Source organism: Neolamprologus brichardi, chromosome 10 (genome assembly GCF_056152115.1).
Source record: "Neolamprologus brichardi isolate AB-2024 chromosome 10, ASM5615211v1, whole genome shotgun sequence".
Classification (NCBI taxonomy): Eukaryota; Metazoa; Chordata; class Actinopteri; order Cichliformes; family Cichlidae; genus Neolamprologus; species Neolamprologus brichardi.
In genome coordinates, this window is record NC_142113.1 from 12,482,344 (window position 1) to 12,507,376 (window position 25,033).

At 41.0% G+C, this 25,033-nt stretch overlaps 1 protein-coding gene across 2 annotated transcripts; it reads left to right on the forward strand.

Annotated features, from left to right (window-relative positions):
• The first annotated feature begins 857 nt into the window (after positions 1–857).
• LOC102791347 (gap junction delta-2 protein-like) lies at positions 858–18,551 on the forward strand. 2 transcript variants are annotated; one of them, XM_006802131.3, is made up of 3 exons: positions 858–2,478; positions 4,133–4,189; positions 16,179–18,551. In XM_006802131.3, exons 1-3 carry the CDS (start codon positions 2,408–2,410, stop codon positions 17,041–17,043), a joined length of 993 nt encoding a protein of 330 aa, XP_006802194.1. In that variant the 5' UTR covers positions 858–2,407; the 3' UTR covers positions 17,044–18,551. The 2 variants fall into 2 exon arrangements, with proteins under 2 accessions (XP_006802194.1, XP_006802195.1); XM_006802132.2 differs by lacking the exon at positions 4,133–4,189.
• The last annotated feature ends 6,482 nt before the right edge of the window (positions 18,552–25,033 follow it).

A 25,033-nucleotide genomic window follows, 5' to 3' on the forward strand; every position in this document is an offset into this window, starting at 1 on the left:
CTCTGTAGAGGTTGTGCATTTTGAATGGGCTCACGTCACTGCCTTTTGCTCATTTTTGAAAGATCCATCAGCACCATGAATTTGAGGAGGTGCTATCAAATTTCCCCCGAAGCTCCTCAAAGTCACGCACCTTATTCTGCAAGAAATGAGCTGTCAGCTTGAAAAGCGTGTAATCCAAAATCAAAGGAGCATGACTAAAAGGAAGCATGGTGCAAAAGAATCGAAGCTGTCACCTCAAGCCATGACTTCATCCTGGTGCGCTGGTCTCATGTCAGGCCACCGCATCATTTACTTCTGCAAAACTTGACTCAGTCTTCTAGATGGGAAAACCTTGCTATGACTCCCATCTTGGGAAAAAAAAAGTCTTTATTTGTTTCTTCTTTTTTCTTCTCTTGTTCAGATAAAGAGAGTGTATAGGGGATGATTGTGCATTAGTGTATGAATCTGACTGTAATGGATGGAGACCATCACATTCTCACACCACCTTGATCTAATGTCAATGTCACACCAAAGTACAACACTGTGCTCATCTCTCCCGTGAGGGAGACTGAACGCAAGGGCTCTAATGGAGGAGAGACTGATGAGGAACAGAGAGAAGATGAAAAGGGGAAATCGGAAAAAAGGGGTATGAAGGTTAGGCCAGGGTAAAATAGGTGTGTTGTATTCCCCAATACAGTAAGATAGAGAAAGGGAGGTGATATGTGGGGGATGGGGTGGAGCAGAGCTACAATTCTCCTGTAATCCTCCTCCTGGAATCATGAGGTTAGATGATTAGGGGAGGGGGGGGGACCAGGAAGAGAGCATTTAAAGTGAATGGAAACACCGTCAAGCTTCCAGACTGGAACAAAGGACTGCAATGAACACAGGGCAGGAGGCACAGTTAGATCACAGCTCCGTCTTTTCTGTGCAACATCAGGCAGGAACAGGCACAGCAGTACAGTGGGAGGCATTCTTGCAAGCATAACCGAAGCAGAGATCAGAGTAGCAATCCAAGCACATTTACAAGAGGAGGCAGAGAAGGAGGGAGGGCGAGAAGGAGGGATGAGAGAGAGCAGATCTATGAAAGGAGGAGGAGGGGTGTTGCATGCTCACACAGTGTGACAGAGATAGAGCGATGAACGAGGCTGAGACACACAGAGAGAGAGAGGGGAGAGCACAGAGCAGAGATGGGGACCGAACGCTGAGACAGAGGTAGTTGGAAGGACTCAGATCTGCAGAACAAACGTGAGGAAAAGGAGGAAGAGAGCGAAGGTGAAGGAGAGCAGGAGGGAGAGAGGCGGGAGGGAGGGGGGGTGCAAGATGATGGAGCCCAGAAATAGGTTTCTCAGGACAGCTTTTCATCCCTGCAAGACATGACTCTTGGTGTTGGACTGTGCTGAATTTAGCCAGGGGGACAACACAGGACAACACAGGACAGCAGGTCTGCAGCACATTGACTGGGTTCAGCCTTACTGGATGCAGCAAAGCAGCTGATTTATTACTGAGGGGCTGGGTGGCAGCGTGTTTGAGCGTGTGTCTCTGAGCGCGCACGTGTGTGTGCATGTGTGTGTATGCAGGTTTTTATGGGTCCTTGTAGCACTCAGAGCTGTGGGAGCGACCATTCCTCCAGTCATGAAATGACATTCAGCAGGCAGGAGCTTTGTGTGCTGGCGTGGATCTGCAGTCCTCAGTAGGAAGTGCGAGAGTGGGATTCAAAGCTGTCATCGAGTGCAAGTGTGTGTGTGTGTTTACAGTGCCGTTTGCTGAGGTGAGCCAAGGAGGATCAGCTGTATGTGTTGTGTGTGTGTGTTTAGGTTGGAGTAGCAAGGGTGCAGCAAAGGCAAAGCTTCTACACAATGCGAGGACGATTGCAGGGGAGCACCGATGGCAGTGAGTGCAGCTAAAGTACAAGGATTGCCCTGGGGGTAAGGTGGAGGACAAAGGCAGGGACAGAAGAAGGAGAGGGGAAGGAGAACAGAGGCAAGTGGAAAACAGAGGGTGATCATGGCTGTCATTCAGTGAGCTATAGCATATGCTGTAGCGCAGAGCGGAGTGGTGCGGCAGGGGGAGGACAAGCATCACTGCACAGGGGAGGGGGAGAAACTACGGGAGAGAGAAGGTGGGGGGAGTGGTGTGTGTGTGGCGGGGAGGCGATCAGCTCAGCACCTCTTCAGCACCTGGAAGAGGAGCAGAGCGGGACAGGCCCAGCAGAAGAGACTCATTCATTCACAGGCACAGAGATGAACTGATAAGCGGCCAGGTCAACGTGTAGAGGTCAAAGGGAGCCGAGGTGTGACGGGAGTGAGTGGGTGGTTTGACTGTACTCTCTGCTGGTCCTGAGAGCAAGGCGAAGGAGTTCCCTGGAGGAAAGGGGGGTCAGGTCCCCAAGCCCTGTTTCTTCTGACCGTTCTGACCCCTCTTCATCACCATGGGAGAGTGGACGATTTTGGAGAGGCTGCTGGAGGCGGCTGTCCAGCAGCACTCTACTATGATCGGAAGGTAAGACATGGATTTAAGTGGGAAGGTGGTGTTTTCTGGTTTTGTGTCCGCGGTTTTATGTCAACTGATGAGCTGGGATTTTTTTCTTTCTTTCTTTTTTTTTTGCACATTACATGCTGTTTTGTATGGATCTGTGGATGGCATCTGTACAGAGACTACCCTTCTCAAGGCTTGTCCCAGTGCTCTCCTCTGTTCCACTATCCCTCACAGTCCTCCCTGCCTTCCCCGTCCTTTCTTCCTCCCTGCTCTCCTCACTCTTATCCTCCACACCCACTATTAGTTAAGGCATAACCTAATTGCACATAGTCAGCAGCAGGCATTACGGTTAATTCAGAGAGGTTCCTATGTTTTTACTAGCTAATAGCCAAGCTATTGATAGATTATGCTTGATGCTGCTGGCCACAGACCAATAGGACAGAAGGAGGAGAGGGGAGTAGGAGTGAGAGGAGGGGAGAGCAGAGGTGCGGAAGATGAAAGGATGGTGAGCAAGCAGGTGTGGAGGAAGAATCATGGGGGGAGCTAATGACTCTGAACTCTGAGTGATTTTATTTCCTAAAACAAACAAAAAAGTTAATCCAATTAGTTTTGACCAGCAGACATTGTTATATTTTGCGTGAGAGTGTTTCGTGGCGGAGAGTTGAACAGACGAGCTTTTAGTTTGATTAGCAGTGGAGACATGCCACGGAGACTTGCTGTAAAATTGGTGTGAAATACGTGCCCCACATGCGTGCCCCACATCATCTCTGTGTGATTAATTGATTGCAAAAGTGGAATTTTCCACCCAGTGAACACAATCCAAATGTCCCGCTTGGATGCTCATTTGGCAAAGTGAAGAGTCAACATGCTTCAGCCTGTGAAATCTGGATGTATATGTCGGCCATTTAAAAACTGCTTTGCTTTGGTAAAAACAAAAAGTAACAGTGATGACTGTGATCGCCCTGCTGTGTTCATTAACTCAAACTCAACAAGGACATGGCCTAAACTTCTTTTTGCTTCAGTGGTCTTTTGTGTGAGTGTGTGTGTTTCTTGCCCCGTGGAAGTTAAAGGACTGCAAAATGGCTCATGTGTTCATTGTCTGTGAATAAGCCAACATCCTCCAGTGGCACTGGAACTGCGTCAAAGTAACAGAGATGATGTGAGCTACACATTTATACCAAAATTTCAGCTGATCGGCAATTTGAAGCTAAGACAGAGATCCTCCTTCCAACCAAATAATTTCAGTCAACTAATTTCTATATTTTAAAAGTGCATTAACCAACGAATTCATCTGGTCCAGTCCTCATATGGAACAATAACCTGGACGCTGACTTGATTTAAAGATGCATTAAGCAATCTCACAGTCTTGTGAGTCTCACCCATTGATGGCTTGGGAGTACTGTTGTAGCACTAAGAATCAATATCCCACTTGGAAGCCCTACACAGCTTTCAGCTAGTTGTTTTGGTTTCTTTAAGTGGAAAAACCAAAACAATGCTGGTTCGAATGAATGTGGGCAGTCGCTCCCGGTACCGAAGCTAACTGCCCTGTGTAAAAAAAAGCCGAAGGAACTGGTAAGCAAAGTTGGAGATTTAGCAAATGAAAAAAACAAAACAATTATGAGTTGGAAGAGCAAACAAGGGCTAAAACGCCAGTGAATATTGGAATTACATTCAACAGGTGGCCAGATAAAGGAGACCGAAGGGATGTCCGTGTTGCTCTGTTTCTGCTGGATATGTGAGTAGGCAACTGTTTGCTAACATGTTAGCCATAACACCTTGATAAGCTAGATGCTAACTGTTGTGAACTTGTTTTGGAGTCTTTCCGCCCCCTAGTGGTCAAAAATTACTTAATGCAGCTTTAAAATAACAGTTCTGGAAGCTGAATCAGTAAAATCCTGTGAGCACAGGGTACAAAGAACGCTGAAAATTAATCTCTGGATGATTCACGCCACCTACAGATTTTCAGAGGCACAGAAGCAACTCTCAATTTGTCTGCTACCTCTTTCAGAAGTCATAAAGACTATTCTCATGATGCACTGGTTTTTTCTTATATGCATAGTTTGAGCTATTTGTTGATCATGCACTTCACTGGCTGAACACTAATAAAGGGTATCCTGAATACCAAAGATGTGTTTAGTAAATCGAGTGGTACAGTTTAGAACAGGGCACTTTTTTGTGTGAGATGTGATAGCGTTTACTATATTTATTTTCTATTATGTGTCAAACTGTCCAAAGACACGTGACATTGGATAGTTAAATGATAGTAAGAAAAAAGGGCATCTCCATCATATAGTAGTATGAAATCCACAGCTATGTTCAACTCTGCTGAATACAGTGAAATGCTTTGTAAATGATCCCCGTGTGTTTGGCTTTCCTCAGAGTGTTTGTCCTACAAGGCTCTTTAGTTGACCCTAGAGCATTAGCTGTAACATTATCTGCTTCCCAGTGGCGGGGTTTCCTCCATTTTTCTTCCATCTGCTATGTAAGCCAAGAAACCTTTGTTTTTGAGTCTCTCTGTACATTATTTGTTAGCATTTTTTGTTTTAGGCCCCCGAACAGCTTCTTATTTTCTCTACGCCGCTTTCAATTTTGTCACTTTAGTTAGCATGTGTGCAGGATATCTGAAGATGTACAGGAAAACTCACAAGTACCTTGGACAGAGAGGCCGTGGACTAGCTTGTAGCAAGTTATTTTTAAGTGGTGATATTGCTTTTCAACTATAGAAAGGAAAAGAAAACATTAGACATTCCTAGGTTATCTCAGCAGTAAGACAAAAAACAACAACAACAAAAAATGCCTTGACTCCTAAACCTAAGCATGTGTCTGCATGGTCAGGAAATCAGTGACACTTAATAATTAAAAGACAGGAATCATGTTTCTGGATGTACCAGCAAGTTGGAGAATTGTTCACCACTGGCACAGTTTTGTGCTGTCAAGGTGCCTCCTAGATTGTTAACGCCAAACCCCACACTAAATTATGTGTGGAGTCAAAATTGTTGCACTGACCTCTATGGGTTGAAAGGTTCAAGTCTGTTGCACCACTGACCACAGCCAACAATGGTTGTTGGCTGTGGTCCATTGCACTCGTGAACACAACCGTGATGTAGTGTTGCACTGTTGTGCGTCGTGAAGTCCTGCACTTCACAGGGTGTGGCATGCAGCGACTGGTAGATGGCATCACAAGTAGGATGTTCAGCCTGTGTGTCGTTACTTTGACAACGTTTGCATGTGTTCGCTTGCAGTTTTAATGGATGCGGTTCCAAAGCACAGAACAGTGACGTTTCGACATAAAAGGTCTCCCCTGCATTCAAACTTTGGAACATGGTTGCATGTCAGTCATCTTTTTTTGAGTGCCGACACGAGGATGTAAATCCACTGTGAGACACCGACAGCATTTTCAGATGTTTAGACTGTCTTTTTGAGCTACAATTAAGCTTTTTCTTAATTGTAGGTTTAAGCTAACCTATGCCCTGGCATAGGATAGATAATTAGCCCAGGATTACAGAAGAGTGTTTGAAATAGAAACGGACCAACTCTACACTGTGGCATAGGTTAGCTTAATTATGGTCTTTGATCGAGACAGACAAATTGAGAGTTGCTTCTGTGCCTCTGACTAACCACAGGTGCCTTGCGTATTATGACTCATTCAGTTATTAATGTTGTGTATTGTGAAATTTTCATAAGCTTGACTTCTAACTGCACAATGTACAATGTGTGCATGGATAACCGATGACTGTACTCATGATAACATGGAAATGAAAATCATTGTCAAGGCTGCAGTAATCCACCTCTATCCCAAACCAGTTTTACAGTTATGATAACCCTGAAATCTTTTGCATTAGATAGTATAGTCAGTCTTAGTCTGTTAATTGTAACAAATTAATGACATTTCTGATAAGAATGGATGTCAGCACACAGACCTGTATATCTATTTTCTGTACCTAATAAAGATATAACAAAATCTGCACTGAATACGTGATGTTTGTTAGCACTATCCTCTCCAACCAACAATTAGGAAAACTAAATTGTTATTTTATTCTTATGCCAATGGCGCAGCTCTATTTGTGTACATTTGTGTAAAACATGACACTAGCAGCCTTGATAATGTTTGTGGTTGTTTTCTATGCATATTAACTGACTTCTGGTTACAATTAAAACAATAATTTAATTTTTTGTACATCTACAGCCTTCACAATAAAAATGTTACAGCAGTAATTTACTTTTTGTTTTGTCCTATTCGTAATTCTTGCTGATCAGACGAGCATATGAACACCTCTTGTCTATACAATCTCATACAAATTAAGTATTTAAGTAGGTGCGATAGACAAATAAATTACATGTCCATATAATACTGCAAACTGAATGTGGAGGGCATGCATCTAACACCTAGGCTCGTCATTTTTCCCAGTCCTTAATCTGTATACAAAAATCACATCATTACAATATATTTTAAAGCACACAACTACAGGCAATAAACAGTTTAATATTCACATACAGTAATACAGTTTGTGTGTGTGTGTATGTGTGTGTTTCACATGTGGTGCTCAAACCATTTGCAGATCGCAGGTGTGAATGTTTGTGATGTCTACCGTGACAAAAATGCGTCCGACCGTGTGAAGATCAAGCCTTTTGGGTGCGAGATATATAACTTGCCTCTCCTTGACTGCATTGCTGTAGTGAGGTCAGCGCAAAAGATGAGCTGGAAAAAAAACGAGGCAGAGATAATGGAGCACTAGAGTGATCCGAGGAAGATAAAATAATAAAGGTAACCGGATGGATAGAGAGGAGATGATGGGCGCTGTAGAGGCAGAACAAAAAAGCTGCAACGGATGGATGAGGGTGGGGGTGAGACAGAGGGAGGAAGAAAAGTTTTCCCTCTGCAGAGGTTTATCGCTCGGAATCTGTGTCAGAGATCCTTCATCTGAAGTTGCTGGCTGACCCGGCACACAATGTTGATAGCAGTGTTCATGAAGCAGCTCTTTTAAATGTTCAGGCTGAGTCTGAGATAAAGTACATGCAAATGTCACTGTCTGTGCTGTTAAAGCCACAAAAGTACATTTCCATAGATTACATTCTGTAAACTGCATTTCAATCAGATTAAGAATTAGTTTTAAGTGCTGTTTGCTGTTATTAATTTATGCACTTTTAGATTTCTGCATCTATTTGCCCTTTATTTGTTTTTTCCTCTGTGATGAAGCTCTAAATGATCCATTATTCATCATCTATCACTCCCCACTTAAGCAGTATAAACCATAAAATCTTAATAAATGCTTCGTGCCTCTTGTTGCACGTTGCAACTGATGTCAAGTCATTCATTAAAAATGTATGCAGAGTTGACCAGCCTTTTAATGCAACAACGTGGTGTATGAAATACACCTTGTTGCTCTGCAGTGCTGTTTATATGGCTGGAAGAACCTGCACTTAGACAGGCAGCCCGGAAAGGTTTGACGTGACCGAACATATCTGCGTTCTTGTTTGTTGGCTTTAAAAGCAAGATGCACTCTTTGCCCCGAAGTTGTTCCCTCCTGCAGTTTTCGTGGTCATGTTCTTTTCCTAAATGGGTCAGGATATCCACAAGAAGGCGGTACCCTACTTTGAGAAGGGCACCCTAGTTCTCCCAAAATAATCAGAGATGCAGGAATGCTCTGCGTGAATTGAGGACATCATCCCTTCTGACAGAATATACTTCATGTATCATTGATAACCATCTTCCTGGATAAGATTTATTCCACCCGAGAAGGTTTTGTTGCAAAGCAAAACAACGGCGTCCATATTGCAGCATTAGAAAGGATTAGTAATCCATCATCGTTCGCCAAGGAGCAGGACTGTCGTTCAAATTAAACCATTTTCCTGCACATCTATAGTTGTCATTAGTTTATTTGTGCAGCAGTCCCTGATGTTGAATGAAATTGATTGCACGGTTTGCCACTAGCGCTGAGCTCAGCTTTCACTCAGCGCGGGCTATTATTCATTTCAGCAACACATCAGCGGTGTGTGTAAGAGTTTTATCAGGCATGTAATGTTTCCCCTATGCATAGCCTAAATGTATATTTAATGACTTCCCACATGTAGTGATATTTTCTGATTCGATTCTGACAGGTTTTGTTAAACTTTTATGAATTGTGAGCCTGTTATTAAACACCCAAACTCCCTTAAAGAAAGCATTGTGAAGATGTTGTTTTTTAAGGTAAAAATGTAGTCCAAGAAAAATGTGCACCAGAGACCAAAGTAATGACTAATGTAAATGCTTATTTCTTTTTCTTTAACAAAAACAAGGGCTGATTTAAAAGATGTGAAGTGAAGCATGCGTGTAAGTGGGCTGCACTGAGATTTGCAGTGTTCTAATTATTCATTGCTTAAAATAAAGACAAACTTTAACTTCCTCTTGGGTAAATCCCGGTGGCAAAGATGTCTAACTAGAAATGTTTGACACTGATAACCTAACAAATCTATGATACTATGATACAATATGTAAAGCTCCAATCTAAAATAAAAAGAATAAATCAGTAAAAAGTAATAAGCAGCCTATTCTACAGGTGGACAGATCAATCCCAATATCGATATTATCTATGCCAACCCTAGTATTGGTATTAGATCTATGCTAGCACGATAGCATCAATGCCTTATTTCTATCCTAAGTTCAGTAGACCATTGAATTGTGTTATCTATTGTATTCACAGCCTATGGCACATTTAAACAACAGAAGGTGAATGGCTGAAAGGCGCGTTTTGTTGTGTTAACTAATTATTGTGGAAATTAAAATTCACAGTTAATTAGTAGTCATTAAAATGTGGTTAGCATTTGTCAAAATGATGATGATTCAACTCATAAATCACGACACCACTGCTCTCCCCTCCATATGCTGTCTTTATAGGTTCAAAGTATCGGTATCAGTATTGGTATCAGCAGTATCGGTCCTGTATTGATCTGGCATCAGCTCGATACCAAAGTTTGCAGTATCACCACTAGCCTAATCACAAACTTAGCCATCAGCTAGTGAAGGTTTAAAATATGGACAGAGTTAGGACGCGGGCATGGCTGAGTGGGAGAGACATGAAATAAGCGTTCACCTTGCACAGCGAGCGACGGTGCTGTCATGTTATATTGTGGGAAGTCAATTTACAGGAGCCAACCACGTTACTAGAGTCTGACTGTCTTTAATGGCACATTGCAGGTTTAGGAAAGAAAACAGGCAGTTTGAGGCTCATTAATAACAAATACATTTCCCTCAGTTGAAATAAGAAATTAATAAGAAAATAGGAAGTTAGGGACATTCATTAATGTGCAGATTGAATCATTTTACTGTGATACATAATGACAGTACTCTACAATAGTAAGCCACTTGATTTGGAAAGTAACCATCATGTTAGTGTGCTCTAACTTTCAGAAAGGACAACTGATTAGAATTTAAATAATCTGCCAGAAAAGCCATGAGGCAGGAAGCTGTTTCACACCCCAACATATGCAAACACAAATATTATAGACAGGTTATTGTATGCAACTCTAAGCCACTGTTTAAATGAACAAAAGCTCGCATGTTGTGATGAACAAAGCATCTGAATTCACAAAGTGTTTATATGGTCTTTCAGTAACTTCTAGTAATTAGCTTGTGATTAGAAGCTTTTACAGCTGTAAACTCCCACTAATATAGATCTGTGTTCGCTGGTTTTATAACTAGCAAGTTATATATCATAAGTGCTTTTCCAACCTCTTTCCACGAGGCTAAAGCTCCATTAATACTTTTTACAGAGAAACTTGCTGCATACAATTTTACTAAAAGCCTTACAATTAAATCTTTGCAACCCAACACACAATCTAACCAGCGCTGACAAGCAGCAAAGGTTCTGTTTACTGACCTTATGTAGAGGCTACATTTTAGCAGCGGAGATATTTTTATAAAAAATAACCATTCCAGACATTTACTAAGATTTTATGTGTTTTTCTCAATTAAACAGTCAGATGAAATGCCCCTACATAAAAATTAAGGTTAAATATGCTACTTTAGGAAAACTTCTGAGTGCTGTTAGAAATATTAGGGACAAAAACTTCTAATAATCTGTTACTTTTCAGCACCAGATTTATATGCTTAAGAAGATATCCTCTGAGGACAAAGTGCAACCACATGAGGCAGCTGATTTTTGTCTGCTGCAAGACTTAAAGGTTCTGGCACTAAAACATATTAGAGAGACAGAGCAGAGCTGATGCATTCTGGGAACTATCAAAATTAAAAAGGGGTCTTATGCAACGTCCTGAACAAATACCATTTAAAGTATGAGTCCAATTTCCTAGTCTTGCTATTTTGGGTAGGTCTGAAAAGGTCAGGCTCGGTGACGCGGTGATGTTTCCTGTTTTTATCAAGGATAGCTTTGACTACTTGTTATCTAGTTTGGGAGAAACTTGTGTGAAACTTCAGAGCTGCGTAAACTTAGCTGCCCTAACCTGTAATCATCTCTTTTCTCGTCAATATCAAGCATTTCATTAATAAATATATAAAAAATATCTCCAGCAACTCCTTCATCCTCCTTAACCAGACTTCCATTACAGTGATGCTGAGTCATTTGCCCAGATTAAGTTGCCCTTATGTATTTATTTACCAAAAAAAATTAAATATTTCCATTTAATTCAATTTTATTTATACAGCACCAAATAAAAACATTAAAATCGCCTCAAGGGGCTTTATATTGTAAGGTAGACCCTACAATAATACATAAAGAGTAAAAACAATCATATGACCCCGTATGAGCAAGCACTTTGGTGGCAGTGGGAAGGAAAAACTCCCTTTTAACAGGAAGAAACCTCCAGCAGAACCAGGCTCAGGGAGGGGCGGCCATCTGTACAAAAATGTATTACAGGAATAAAATGGGAGATCTGATATGTGTAAAATCCCATCATTACGCCAAATACTGTACTGTAGGCCAAGATGTCATATAAATGGAATCTTCTAAAATTGTATATTGATGTGATCAGCAAAGCGTGCTGGTTCGGGATACACAAAGAAATGCTGATGCCATTTATTTAGCTTTCAAGTTATTTTAGATAGAAACACTTCTGCATAATGTTTGCCTCTGCTAGCTTGAGTCGAGATGAAAGAGTAATTTTAGATGACATAAAGACAAACGGGATAGAGGAAAGCTGCATCTGGCGTGCTCTGCATTATCATCGCGCATGGTTAGGCCAAGCGATGAGTTAACAGAAACGTTGTGTGTAGGAATTTCTTCCTCCAGCTTTCTTTGAGTGGCGTGAAGTAGTTTGGCATAAAATAAAAATACTCATCATAAACCGTTCTAAGGCATCGTTCTCAAGCGCAGCTGTAATGGTTTTGCTGTGAAGATTGCGATCTCGCTGTTGTCTGTTAGCTGAGGTATAATTGGCACAGATACCTGTAGAGTGTCCCCCAATTAACTTTCCCGTTTCCTCCGTTATTCCTGCAAAACAGCTGGAGGCCATTTCCCTCTGAGATATTGAATGAGCAAGTGATATAATTACATTTCTGCCCATGTTGACTCTGAGTCGTGGCACAGTGGAAACTAGCAGGATGAAAAAGCTGTTATGGTTTGACTCTGACGTCGCTAAACTCGGGCAGATTTTTAAAAACCGTTTCTGTTTCACACTCTAAGTAACGTATTTCAAGACAGCAGGGGTAAGAGAACCACCGCAGCTCAAGTTTAGCTTAAATTACCATATTCGTCACGCTGACTCGTAGTTGCACTTCAGGCATTCATGCACAGCTGCCTGATATGTGGGCAAGACCTTAAACTATTAAAACACTTTAAGAAAGGAGCAGTGATGAGAGGCGGGTGGATAGAAATGTCTGCACTCTGATAATTAAGCTGTCTAATTTCAAGGCCCGGTAAGGTCTTTATTCATTATGTGCTGCCATCAGCAATCATTGGAGCTTATTATTGAGAGCGTATGGGTGGCAGGAATATTTTTATCCAGGTTTCTTCACAGCTAACTGCACTTATCCAGCGCTTCAGAGGCCAGTCTGTGCACCTTCATATATTAACAGCTACTTTCTTATATTCACAATCTATGTATGAAAGCAAGTGTAGGTTTTCTGGTGCATTTGTGCTTGTGGACCTCTGTTCTCCCTGGAGGCTGGCGACAGCAGCTGCTGCATGAATGAACGTGTGTGTGTGTGTGTGTGTGTGTGTGTGTGTGTGTTAAAGCCTCTGGGAAAGACAGAGCTTGCATGTCCAGCCGACACACCAGCTGATGAGCAGCTAACATTACACTGCACACACAATCTTACAGGTCAATCAGCTGCCTGAGGATCACTTTGAAGGTTAACGCAACAAAATACCACCTCATTATCTTTACTTCCTCCTATTTCTGTCCCTCTAGACATAAACGTTAACATGCCCATGAGCTGCTGTTTGTCTCTGCGCTTTATGAAAATGTCAGCTGTCAGTGATGAAGCCCAAGAAAGCAGATATTAAAAAAGAAGATCCAGACTTGAACACGATCCACAGACGCAGAAGGATTGACTTCTAAATCTTATCAAATCTCCTGGATGGTGGTAGGGATTTAGAAGGTCTCTAAAAATGTAAATAATTAGCCTTAGCTTTAACCGGGTCCTCCGGGAAGCAGGATGCTAAATTAGGTGACGAGTGAGGACTGATGTGGGAGACAATTTAGCAGCCATTTAAGAAACTTTTGGTGACAGGAACCATGCTGTGATATGTCGTAATGCCTGAATCTTTTTCATGCCCACTGACATGAATCAACTCTTCAAGTATTTTAATATTCTGTCCCATGGGTTTGAGACACTAAAACTTCTGACATCTTTTTCATTATTCATGATTGTTATTGAATATTCTGCAGGTTCAGGCCTTCGTGCTGTCCCAATCTTCTCCTAGTTACCGTATTGGCTAGTTATGCTGCAGGACTTAAAGCACTGATGTTTGCAGACAACGTTCGGGCGCTGCTTTCTGCTAATGCAGCAATCTGCCCCATGCTGATTATCCCGTTATCCAGCAGTAGAGCAAACACATAAACCACCACACACAAACAAACACACACAGCACTCAATACAGGGAACACCTTGGGATTTTTTTTAATGACAAAAAAAGCAGAAGTAATGACTGGATTTTTAAAATGACTGCAATGCTGCGCTAAGGAATGCCCATAGGTACACTGGAATGTTCTTACTTTTAAATTGAACAAACTCTGAGGAGCACAAGAGAATTGCAATCACAAAGTCCTTATCCCTCTATATTTATGTAAAAAAAAAAAAAGCCCAGTCTTTTTGTTTAGATGGTGGTGACTACAGACAAATACATACCGACCTATGTCGATGTAATGAAAGACTGGTATAGAGCACTATTTAAAATGTTTGTTAACAGATCTGGACTAAAAAAGCTGTTACAATGATGAACCCATGACAGCATAGTGGAAAGTTTGTCGAGATGAACTGATATTACATCTACGTGGATGCACTCATCGGAAATCACGATGCATGACATTTTAAGAAGAAGAAAAAGCTTCAATCCTCTTACCTTCAGTCTGAACTAAGAATATTTCAGTTCAACATGAAAAAACATGTTGCCCATGTGTCTGTGTCATTACACACAGATGTTGACAGCAGGAAGATTCAGTGGTATTAAATTGTAATTATGACAAAGTAATTATCACTGAGCAGAGAAGCAGCCGTTGTCTTTTATTACCTTGATTAGAAAATCAAGGTAGAATGCAGAAAAGCTGCTCTTGAGCCTCTTGCATGGTTTTAAATGAGCATCCAGCACTGCAGATTCTCACACTGACACTGACCTAGAGTTAGTCATATATCCTCAATCTTTTAAACAAATATTTGCATACAGACGAGCTGTGTCGACCACAGATCTCCGTCCCTGTGAGCAGAATGCGTCAAATCTTCCTGTGGTGCAGAGAACCATCAATATCATTCATTCAGCCATATCGACTGCTGTCAAACCACTAGTGAGCCCGTACACATCAGGCTCACCGCAAAGGAGCAGATGTTGACAGATGTCTTAATGTGAATGACACACAGGACCAGATTTGAACTTCTGAAAGTCCAAAGATGCGGGGGAGCTTTATTCTGCTGGATTTTTAACCATGATGGAAGTCAGTGTAGCGTGCACGCTGGCAGCTGCTCTGAGCACAGGCGACTTTGAGTCTTTGCCATTTTGCACAAGTCATACACATGGCTGACTCTTCCTTTTTGTGTCTGTGTCCTCGTGCCTGTCTTCCTCGCACAAAAAAACACACACAGGCATGCATTCACAGGTGGAGCAGTGATAGTCCTGCAGCAAGGCACTGCTCTATTTTAAGTCTGTTTCATGCTAACGCATGTTCCCCTGGTGTACCTCTTACCTTCACCCGTCTTTCCCTTGGCTTCAGCAAATTGCCTCCTCTTTCACATCATTCAAACAAATGTATTTTTTTGACTTGACAGATATTTCTAACAACTGTAGGCTATTTTTTCCCTCCATACTGGGTGTCTATACAGCCATCCTCTGCAGGTTGCTGTGGTTACTGGTCATTGAAGGTCGGTAGGCATTTTGAGCCCTCATTAAAAGATAAAATATGGAGTCTCATTTTATAGCAAACAAGTTAGGATGCACGTGCATATTTAAAATACAACAAAATCCCATTACTTTGGCTATTGTCCTACGTAGCTGCCTTTCGCTTCAGGGCCAGCTCCCATCTATCTCTATCCCTTTACTTCCCGTCTGTGGCCCCCTCTTGTGCTTGGATACAAGAGTGTGCTAAGCAACTGGCTCTTACACACACGGGGAGCATTCACATCCACGGCTCTGGCATGCCAGGGAGTTCAATGATGTGCAGGCTTTCCTCACTCATTAGAAAGAGCTGACACTGCAGCCCTAAAGCCAGAGTCCTCCTCCGCAGTGCCCATACTGGATCGACACCATGAAAATAACAGAACAGCTGTACTGCTCTCTAGATCCACCGGTCCCTGGACACAGCTTTCTATAACTGCAGCAAAGCACTAATGATGCTCAATGGGAAGTCCATGCAGTTTTTAGCAAATGCCACCTCCTCGGGAGAGCAGCTCCCTATAGTTGAGGCAACTCGTTCTTTTGTACGTGAGCTCTTTAAATAGCTACACATCTAAAAGCTTTGCAACCGTGACAGTTGTTGCCCCTTAATATGGTGCAAGCTTCTTTCCTCACTTGGGAGTCAACAATGAAACAGAAGGAGGTTATTTATACAGCAATATACTATTCAGTTGCTTTGCAACAGAGATATTTTGGTATGTTCGATAAAAGCTAATTAACACTAGGGGAAATATGCTAACATGCGAGACTGATTCTTAAATCAGTGGGTGTCTATTATAGCTGTTGCCATTCAGTTCCATTTCAGTCCAGCAGTGAAAATGAGTGTGAAATCATCTTTATCTTATGATTAGTGACCTGAGGTGCGTATGCTATCTAGAGCACAGCTCCATTATCCCAGGGTATTGTTTATCACGGCAGCTGCGTACAAGCACACGCGTGCACACGCACACATATGCAAAGTGAATGTAGTGTCACTGTCCCTTTAATTTTCAGAAACGCATATTCAAAAAAATCAAAACCACTATTGTCGACAGCACCTATTCACCATTAACTTTATACCGACTCACTCATACAGTCATGCCCACATATAATGTTCCTTTGTGGATTTGCTCCTCATTAACTGATGCTGTCTTTCTCCTGTTTCACCACTTCCCCTTCCTGCCCTCTCTCCTTCTGTCTCTGCAGGATCCTGCTGACAGTGGTGGTGATTTTCCGTATCTTAATAGTTGGCATAGTGGGGGAGAAGGTGTATGAGGACGAGCAAATCATGTTCATTTGTAACACCATGCAGCCCGGCTGCAACCAGGCTTGTTATGACAAGGCATTCCCGATCTCGCACATCCGCTACTGGGTTTTTCAGATAATCCTGGTGTGCACGCCAAGCCTGTGCTTCATCACCTATTCTGTCCATCAGTCAGCCAAAGCACGTGATCGAAGCTACTCTCTGCTGCATCCTTACATGGATCACCATGGTCATGGCCACCACGGTCGCCACCATGACCACCACTCTCGTAAGCTTCATGCCCGAAACATCAATGGCATCCTGGTGCACCCCGACAGTAGTAAGGAGGATCATGACTGCTTGGAGGTCAAGGAGATCCCTAACGGACCCCGGGGACTCCCTCCAGCTCACAAGAGCTCCAAAGTGCGACGGCAAGAAGGCATCTCCCGTTTCTACGTCATCCAGGTTGTGTTCCGCAATGCGCTAGAGATCGGCTTCTTGGCGGGCCAGTATTTCCTGTACGGCTTCAACGTGCCGGGGATGTTTGAGTGCGATCGCTACCCATGCGTGAAGGAGGTGGAGTGTTACGTGTCCCGTCCCACAGAAAAGACTGTGTTTTTGGTCTTTATGTTTGCAGTTAGTGGCATATGTGTGCTACTTAACCTGGCAGAGCTCAACCACCTTGGCTGGAGGAAGATAAAAACGGCCATCAGAGGGGTGCAGGCCCGGAGAAAGTCCATCTGTGAAGTGCGCAAGAAGGATGTTTCACACATGTCCCAAGCCCCAAACCTGGGCAGGACCCAGTCTAGTGAGTCAGCCTACGTCTGACAGAGGCTTCTCTGCCTGGGGGCTCAAAGACTTTTTAAATATTGGAGAAGAGCTTTTCCCTGGCCGCAGACCACCCATCAGTAGGCACAAAACTGACAACTGCATTATTATTCAGGAGCACAGATGGACTCTGTGTAGTGACGATGAACCATTACTTCATCAAGTAGAGTTTTTGACACTTTGAAACTAAAAAGGTAACTGTGTTGCTGTAACATTGAGAGCTCTGCTCTGCCTAGGTGACACTAGGTGCCTTCACAGAACCCAACTGACAAAACTGAGCAATTACAAATAATATTAATAGACTGTAGGTTTAAAGGTTGTGTGAGGTTGAATTATCTGAAGTTCTTCATTATTTGCCTTTGCTGTAGCTTAGAAATCCTCTCATTTTCCAATTATGTGTGCATATGCAAGAGCTTAAGCGCGTGCATGCATACGCATGTGTGTGGGGGAAAAAAAGCCAATCTCTGACTCAAGTCAGGATAATTGAATGCTAAACTAATCTGAGCTACTGAGAGAAAAATAATGTCCACGCTGTTAAGACCACACAGTGGACAAACAAGCACCTTTTGAACCACACAAAATGATCAGCACTAAAATGTTTAGTAAACTGGAACACATCATTTATTGTATCAGACTCTTTTCCTAAAATTTCTCACAAATCTCCATATTCTTCACCACATTAGGTGCCAAACAGACTGCAGACTCACATCACCTGAGAGCTTCTGCTCAAAATAGGACACAGGGTGCACTGAAGATGAGGTAGATTACTTTCCAACACTGTGTCAATGCACCACAATGCTCCCAGTGCCCGCAGGGCACTGTTTACGTTCACACAAAAAAAGAAAAAAAATCAAGAAAAGTGTGCCAGTGTTTGCACTTTGGCTTGTAAAATGTTATTGCTGTTGAAAGCTTATGAATGGAATTACACACTTTAAACAGGAAAAGTATTGTAGTCACAAATATTTTAACATGTAACCTCAAGCTTTTTTTCACAAGCTGATTTGGTGCCATATTTCAAAGTTACTGTACATAGATGAAATGTTATAATTACACTTAGTGTTTTCACTATGCGGTAGAGATAGGCTGTACTTGGGTGGGGGAATAGGTGCTTGGTTGGTTATGAAAATTAATCATAGATTGCCAGCTTTAATGAGATGTATTAATAATGTGCTCTTTGTAATGCCTTTACCCTCTGATGGAGACTGTATGTTCCAAGAAGTGACTTCCCTCTATGGACTCTGAAAAAGGCATGTAACTGAAGCATTATTAGAATGGATAGATTATGAGATGTAACTTTAAAAAAGAGACTGTTTAATTTATTTGCATCCTGCTCCTGTGAAATGTAATACTCAGCATGCATGAAGATGAAAACTATAAAGAGATATGAGCATAGAATCTCGTTATGGGAATAATGAAAGCAAATACCTGAAAGGCGCCACAACTGCAGCAATAACAATAATAATAATAATATATAGTATGTGACAAAAAATATGTGAATAAATCATTATGCAGTGATTTTGGCTGTGCTTTGTTTAACAAAGATGTGATAATTGCTATGCACTGTTGCCTTTCTACTTTCGTTGTGTGGTGTTAGCTGATAACAGTCATGCAGAAATTTCACTACAACACTACATCAGCATATGTTTACTACTGCTAATGCGGTGCAGTGTAGGTTCAAGCATAAAGAATGGTGAGTTTCAAAAGTCTTCATTTAAAATATATGGACAAAAGTACAGGGCCGGTGTTCTGACAAAACACCCTGCCTATCAAGTTGTCCTAGATGTTGTTACTGCGCATGCGCACAACTCAAAACGCCCATGTTTTTGGTGTTAATAGTACACGCCTATTATTTGATCCTACCCCGATCTTGTGCGTGTGAAAAATGGTTAGTATTATATGTTTTACTTCTTTATTACAGTTGATACTTGTTTTCCGTAAGCTGTTGTCAATTTGTTAACTTTTCAAGCTAAGTTGCGTTTTGGTTTTTTTTTTCAAAAATACTGCAATTTGGAGTCTCAATTGAAGTCATATTTCAAGTCTTAGCGTAAATTTATAGTCATGTCTATCAATCCGTGCTACCTTAATTAGAATATACTACCTTACGTGGTTTATGCCTATGATAAGGTAGTATATTCTAATAAGGTAGCACGGATTGATAGACATGACTATAAATTTACGCTACGATAGGATGTTTTGACAAAGTAGGATGTTTTGTCAGAACACCGGCTACACGTTACACCTACAGGAGCTCCTCGGTCATGGAAACCAGTGCCACGAAGCTCCCGGTGCACAATTTTTGTGCTTACGTTAATGCCACAGGAGGTTTCTCTGCAGTTACTGAGTCAGCAGAGCATTGGCGACGTTTATGGACTATACACTTCAGCAGTCTCCCACTTTTTGGGTAAGTTACTATGGTTACTATACACTTTGCAATAATACCACTTACAGCTTATCATGAAATATCCAGAAGGGTTTAAATTTGATTTCTTGTGACTAAATGTTTAAACATCACCTTTCTTGCTAGCTGTTGTCATAAATGCTAGTTAGTTAAATGTGTTATTCCTATTTTATAAATGTTCAGCGGCATTTAGAATGTGATTTGACTAATGAAAATGTAATTAAGGGTTTTATATGAGGATTTTCTGTCTTTTAGACTAGTTGACTAGTCCATTTCTTTTTCCTGTTTAAATAAGTAGAAAATCAACCGCCAGAAACATTGCCAGTACCATTGGTGGCATCCTATTACAGTATTACAAGCTCTTCAGAATGACCCAAGTGTTGGTAAAGACTAACTGCATGGCTAGGTGCTTGATTTTTATACACCCATAGCAAGGGACTGAAAACACCAGAATTTAAAGGTTAGGAGGTGTGGGCCTATACTTCTGTGCATAAAGTGTACTCTAAGTGAAACTAAACAAAAACTGCATTAGCAGCATAGTTAAAGCAAAACAGAAACTTACATGCGTGTAGAATAAGTAGCTGTCTGTGGTGGTTGAAGGTGACTTTCCAGAGGGAGCTGCTTCTATATTCATTGCTGTTCCTGCTGCTGGCTGGATGTCTGAAATAAAAATCTTAAATAACATAATATGACTTGTTGTGCTAAAAAATGTCTAAAACAGAAAGCTATTATTATTTGTTATGTATTTGAAATTAGATAAAAATACAAAACTAAAACCCATTTAAATGTCTTTTATCAAATACATTGTAAGAAGCTGCCAAAAAATAATCTCGTTAGCATCAATTCCTGTGATACAGCCTTCAGACTTCCTTTAAAAGTAAAGGAAAGTTACTTTTAAAGATAAATATATATCATTAGCATTATTTATATGTTGAAACCACAGATATGAAAAGATTTTATTGACATATAACCCTGTAACCTCGTAATGAGACTACATCTGCTAGCATAATCAGCGTCACACAGACGCTAACATTAGCATGACTGTCACAGCAGCTGCACATTTAGCGACTTCTTCATCAATAAATCAACTAAAGTTTCACACATAAAATTACTCAAAATAGTGGTGCGCTAAAAAAAGACAGAGATCATAGGATATTGTGTCAATAATAAGTTACTACTAATAAAGTAAAGGTTTAGAAGAAGTAATTTGGTAAGCTAGTAAGTTCCATTTCTAGCTGCACACATGACATTGCGATACAACATTAAATGTACTGTAGCTTCATGCTGTGTGGATTACATAGGTGCTGTAAATCCATCATGTTGTGCTTTCAGCTGCATAGACTCAAAACCTGCTTTAGCATTCATTATTCAGCACGGAGAAATGATACATGTTTGAGAGATACATCAGTGCACTCTCTGGGTTTCTTTTGATAAATAATACATATTTAATCTGTTCACTTGCACAATATAAGACTCCTGAGTGCAAATTTACCACATTACAAAGTGAGAACTTCCCATTGTGGTTTTTCTCTTTTAATCTCACTGATTCCACATTTTGATGCTAAAGAAATATCATTTTAAGATTTTTCTCATAGTCCTGCTTTTGTGTGCTAGGATTGTTGTGAGTCATCGGTAAGGTACTAGATAGGATGTGATAATTTCAATAATGACCATGGTTACTGAGGGAGAGAAAAGAGAGGTGGTGCTGGGAGGGAGGGGGGAAGTAAACCTTTTAGTGTTATTAAAGCTTAAGCAGTGCAGACGGCATGTGGCTACATCCTGGGAAATACCACAAGAGAGTCAAGGGGGAAGGAGAGGAGTGGTAATAAAGCTGATTGTCTGATAGGATGTAAAGTAATGAAACTTGTGGTTATTCATTCACTTAAAGGTCAAAGTGTGTCTTTATTGACATGTGGATAGCTGTGATTGACTCTCCGTTGTGACCAATATACCTCTGCATCAACAAGCACGCAACATTCACAGGCACACGCATATGCACAGACCATAATAAATATCTAAACAAAGGCCTTGCTGAGGATGTAACCAGACTGGTTGCTGTGGTGACATGAGGGCAGTAATGATGTTAAACACCACAGAGACTGCAGCAGTGAAGGGCAGAAACAGCACTGCACCGCATCTCCTGCAGTCGCCCCACAGTAGCACGTCAATACTTAAGACTCATGATGAAAAGTTAGAAACACATTGTGCTGTGTTTCATTCTGCAGCATTGCAGCAGCAGCACACAAGCATAAGATAAATAACAGGTCAGGCACCTGAGCTATTCCTAATTAAAGTGATACGTAAAGAACTTAAACTTACCATGTGAACCTCTAAGAATCTGTGTTTAATTTATGATACTATCTACTTAATAGAAGCTAAGAATATTACAATATTTCGTATTTCCTGTTCTCTTATCACTGCTGTAAAATAAAGCTGTCTCAATGCCCACATACTGTACCAGCACATTTATACTATAGCACTGCAGTCCATTTAGTAGAGCACAGCCACATACACTCAAGGAGTTCACCAACTGTCTCCCGTGCATCAAAGCATGAATTAACAGCACTGATTGCACTTTAAGTTAACTTGGAAAGTTATTTCATATTTAGTTTATAGTTAACTGTTAACAAAACAATGAACTGAGAATTACTAATTTGATTGATCATTTGTTTATAAACTACTGAATATTATAAATGCACATATTCCTTAATCATATCATTATAAAATGTAAATACAATGAAATACTGTACAGTGCATTTGCACTTGGATGATTAATATGAAGGTGAAATTGCTAATATTGTAACCAGTGTATAAATACACATGTGTAGTGGCAACGGCATCAAAACAAGGCAGAATCTGAAGAAAATTAACACTCAGTCAGACAATGTACAACAATATGGCCCGGACAACAAATCTATAAAATTACAACATGAAAATCCACAGTACCAAAAATCCTTAACAACTTAAAAATATAAAAACATACAGCATTAAAGATAACAAATATGAGTGAATATTCACCCACTCTTTACTTTTGTGTTGACTAGCTGTTTGATTATGTTTAATTTAGGTGAAAATACAGCGTTATAAGTGCACCTTAAAAGCATTGACGCTTAAAGCCGTCTGGTCAGTAAAAATAGGAAGCGGAGGGAGGGACGGGGGAGGCGTCTTTATAAGAAGCATCGATACGTAACGAGCCGGGAGTGAAATTTGTCTTGTTACTGCTGTTCTGATGTGTCATCACGCTGATGCCACAGGACACCTTGTGAGAAGCTCAGATGCCAGCAGCAATGTCATAACACAGTGTGAAAAATAATACGAGAGCCAATTAGAGTGTAATTATTGTTGTTTCTTATCAGCTGGGAGAAATAAAATATTAAAATATAATAACCAGTTCAATTAAAGTCTATAAGGAAATTAGTTTTTAATACACAGGCTAAAAACAGAGTAACAGTGGTTAAACATTAACAATCTTTAGTAAACATTGTTAATGGAATAACAATTTTATCTTTTTCTTTATCTCCTATCAGATGTTTCTTATTCGAGTCACCACAGCAGCTCATTTGCTTCTGTCACACCATCCCCACCATATTAATATATATATATATGTTTTTAATATATTCACTGTCCATTCTCTGACCATGTACAACTATTCAACCGTGCCTCTTTAACTTCCAACTTTCCAATTTAAATTACAGGAGGAGAGTAAAGGTGTTACACCCTGACTTTATTAAACCTATCCTACTGACAGTAACTTATTTTTCTTAGCTTAAGTTAAATTAACAAAACAACCCCCAAAGGGTGTACCCCGCCTCTCACCCTATGTAGCTGGAATAGCCTCCATCCCCACTGGATAAGGAAAAGCAGAAGAGAATGGATGAATAGATGGAAAACATCAGTAGAACATAATAAATATTAATACAGTTGAATGAAAAATGAGCAAACCAACACTGCCTGGCAATAAAAAAATTGAGTGCGACCAGTTTGCGGCGGTGATCGAGGTGCATTCCACACGTTAACGCACTTTTCAGCATCTTCACCCTGATCCACTGGGAGAAGCTGAGCTCCTTGACTTCAGTCACTCACTCTGCAGACTGCTGCCCTGCAGTATTATGACTCAGATGATGTATTTCTTATGCTTTCTAGACACGCCACCACTCATCAGTTTCACTTGTACTCATATCTGTTTCAGATTAGGCTAGCTTTTTGTGTTATCCAGCTTGAAAGTGAGGTGTTCGTCGCATATACTTCATCATTCTTTTGATTATCAGTATAATGGTGACATTAGACCTCTCGGCACATGGTTTATTAGTGGCTACACGATGCACCATCTGTGTCACTTCTTTATTTGTCTTTGTTTATTTCAGCAAAACCAGATCTGACTTATGTGGGTATCTTACCTCCTCTTGGCTGTAGATTTTACTGTAAGCACATCATCAGATTATTGCTGTGCTTTTGTGACCACACAGATCTCTGTGTGAGTCTCTGGTCATGTCAGCCTTTAATTGACCTTACCACCACTGTAAATGGATATATATTTAGAAAATAGACTTCTTTTTTCCTCCTCTGTGCAATCATACCGATCCTTTCACAGAAATCCATCAGTGTCTTCCCATCAAATGCCCTTCTGCTCTGTGACCCACTCTCCACAGCTGATCCATTGTTATAGTGGTGATAAGGCAGCAGTGAGATGGGAAATCATTTCATTATGCCTCTCCTGTGTTCCTTTGATATTTCCCTCACTGCCCACTCACTAATTCATAAAGATGAAATTAGAGTTGGCTTATTCTTCTCTGGAGCCTGTTCCTTGTCTAGTCTCCTGTCTTGGATCATCAATTTGTGTCAGTCTCTATTCTGCTCTCTGCAAGTGACTCGGTCGCCTTTTGAGATATCCCTGCTTGGCACAGTGTCTCTCCTCATCCTCTCTCTCTGTCTCCATCTGGTCCATCTCCACCTGACTCATTCTTATTTTATTTAGTTCTCCCCCCCCCCCCCCCCCCTCCCCCCCACATCTTTATTCTGCCCTTCTGCTTTATCTTTGCCCTTCTCTGTCTTTACTCCTGAAAACCTGCTCTGGCTGTTTCACCTGGAGCTCACAAAGAATCCATATTAATTCCATTTGTTTTCACTCCGTGTTCCTTTTCCTGTTTGTTTATATCTGTCAAAGCAGCTGAGCTTCAAATCCAGTCCATGCCCATCATCTCCCCTCTCCCAAACTGTCTTAGACTCCGTCTTCTTCCCTGTTCTTTAGCCACAAAGGATTTTCTGATCCCATTTTAGAAAGACTGCTGACAAAAACTTGGAACAGTTTGCTGTTTTTCTTTTCTGCTTTTAAGTCATATGTCACTGCCCAAAATATATAACACACAACATATATATACTGTCTGACTAATATATTTAAAGCTGCAAAGGTTTTCATTTTCAGCCTTCTCAGCCTTCAGTTACCACTGTTCTAATATCTTAGTGGATTAACTCATCTTTGAGAAAGACAGATTTGGGGTACGTCTCAAAAGTACCCTCAATAACACAACTCTGCAATCTGCTGAAACTCTGCAGCTTTTCTGGTAATTTTGATAAGTGGAAGCATTTTTTTTT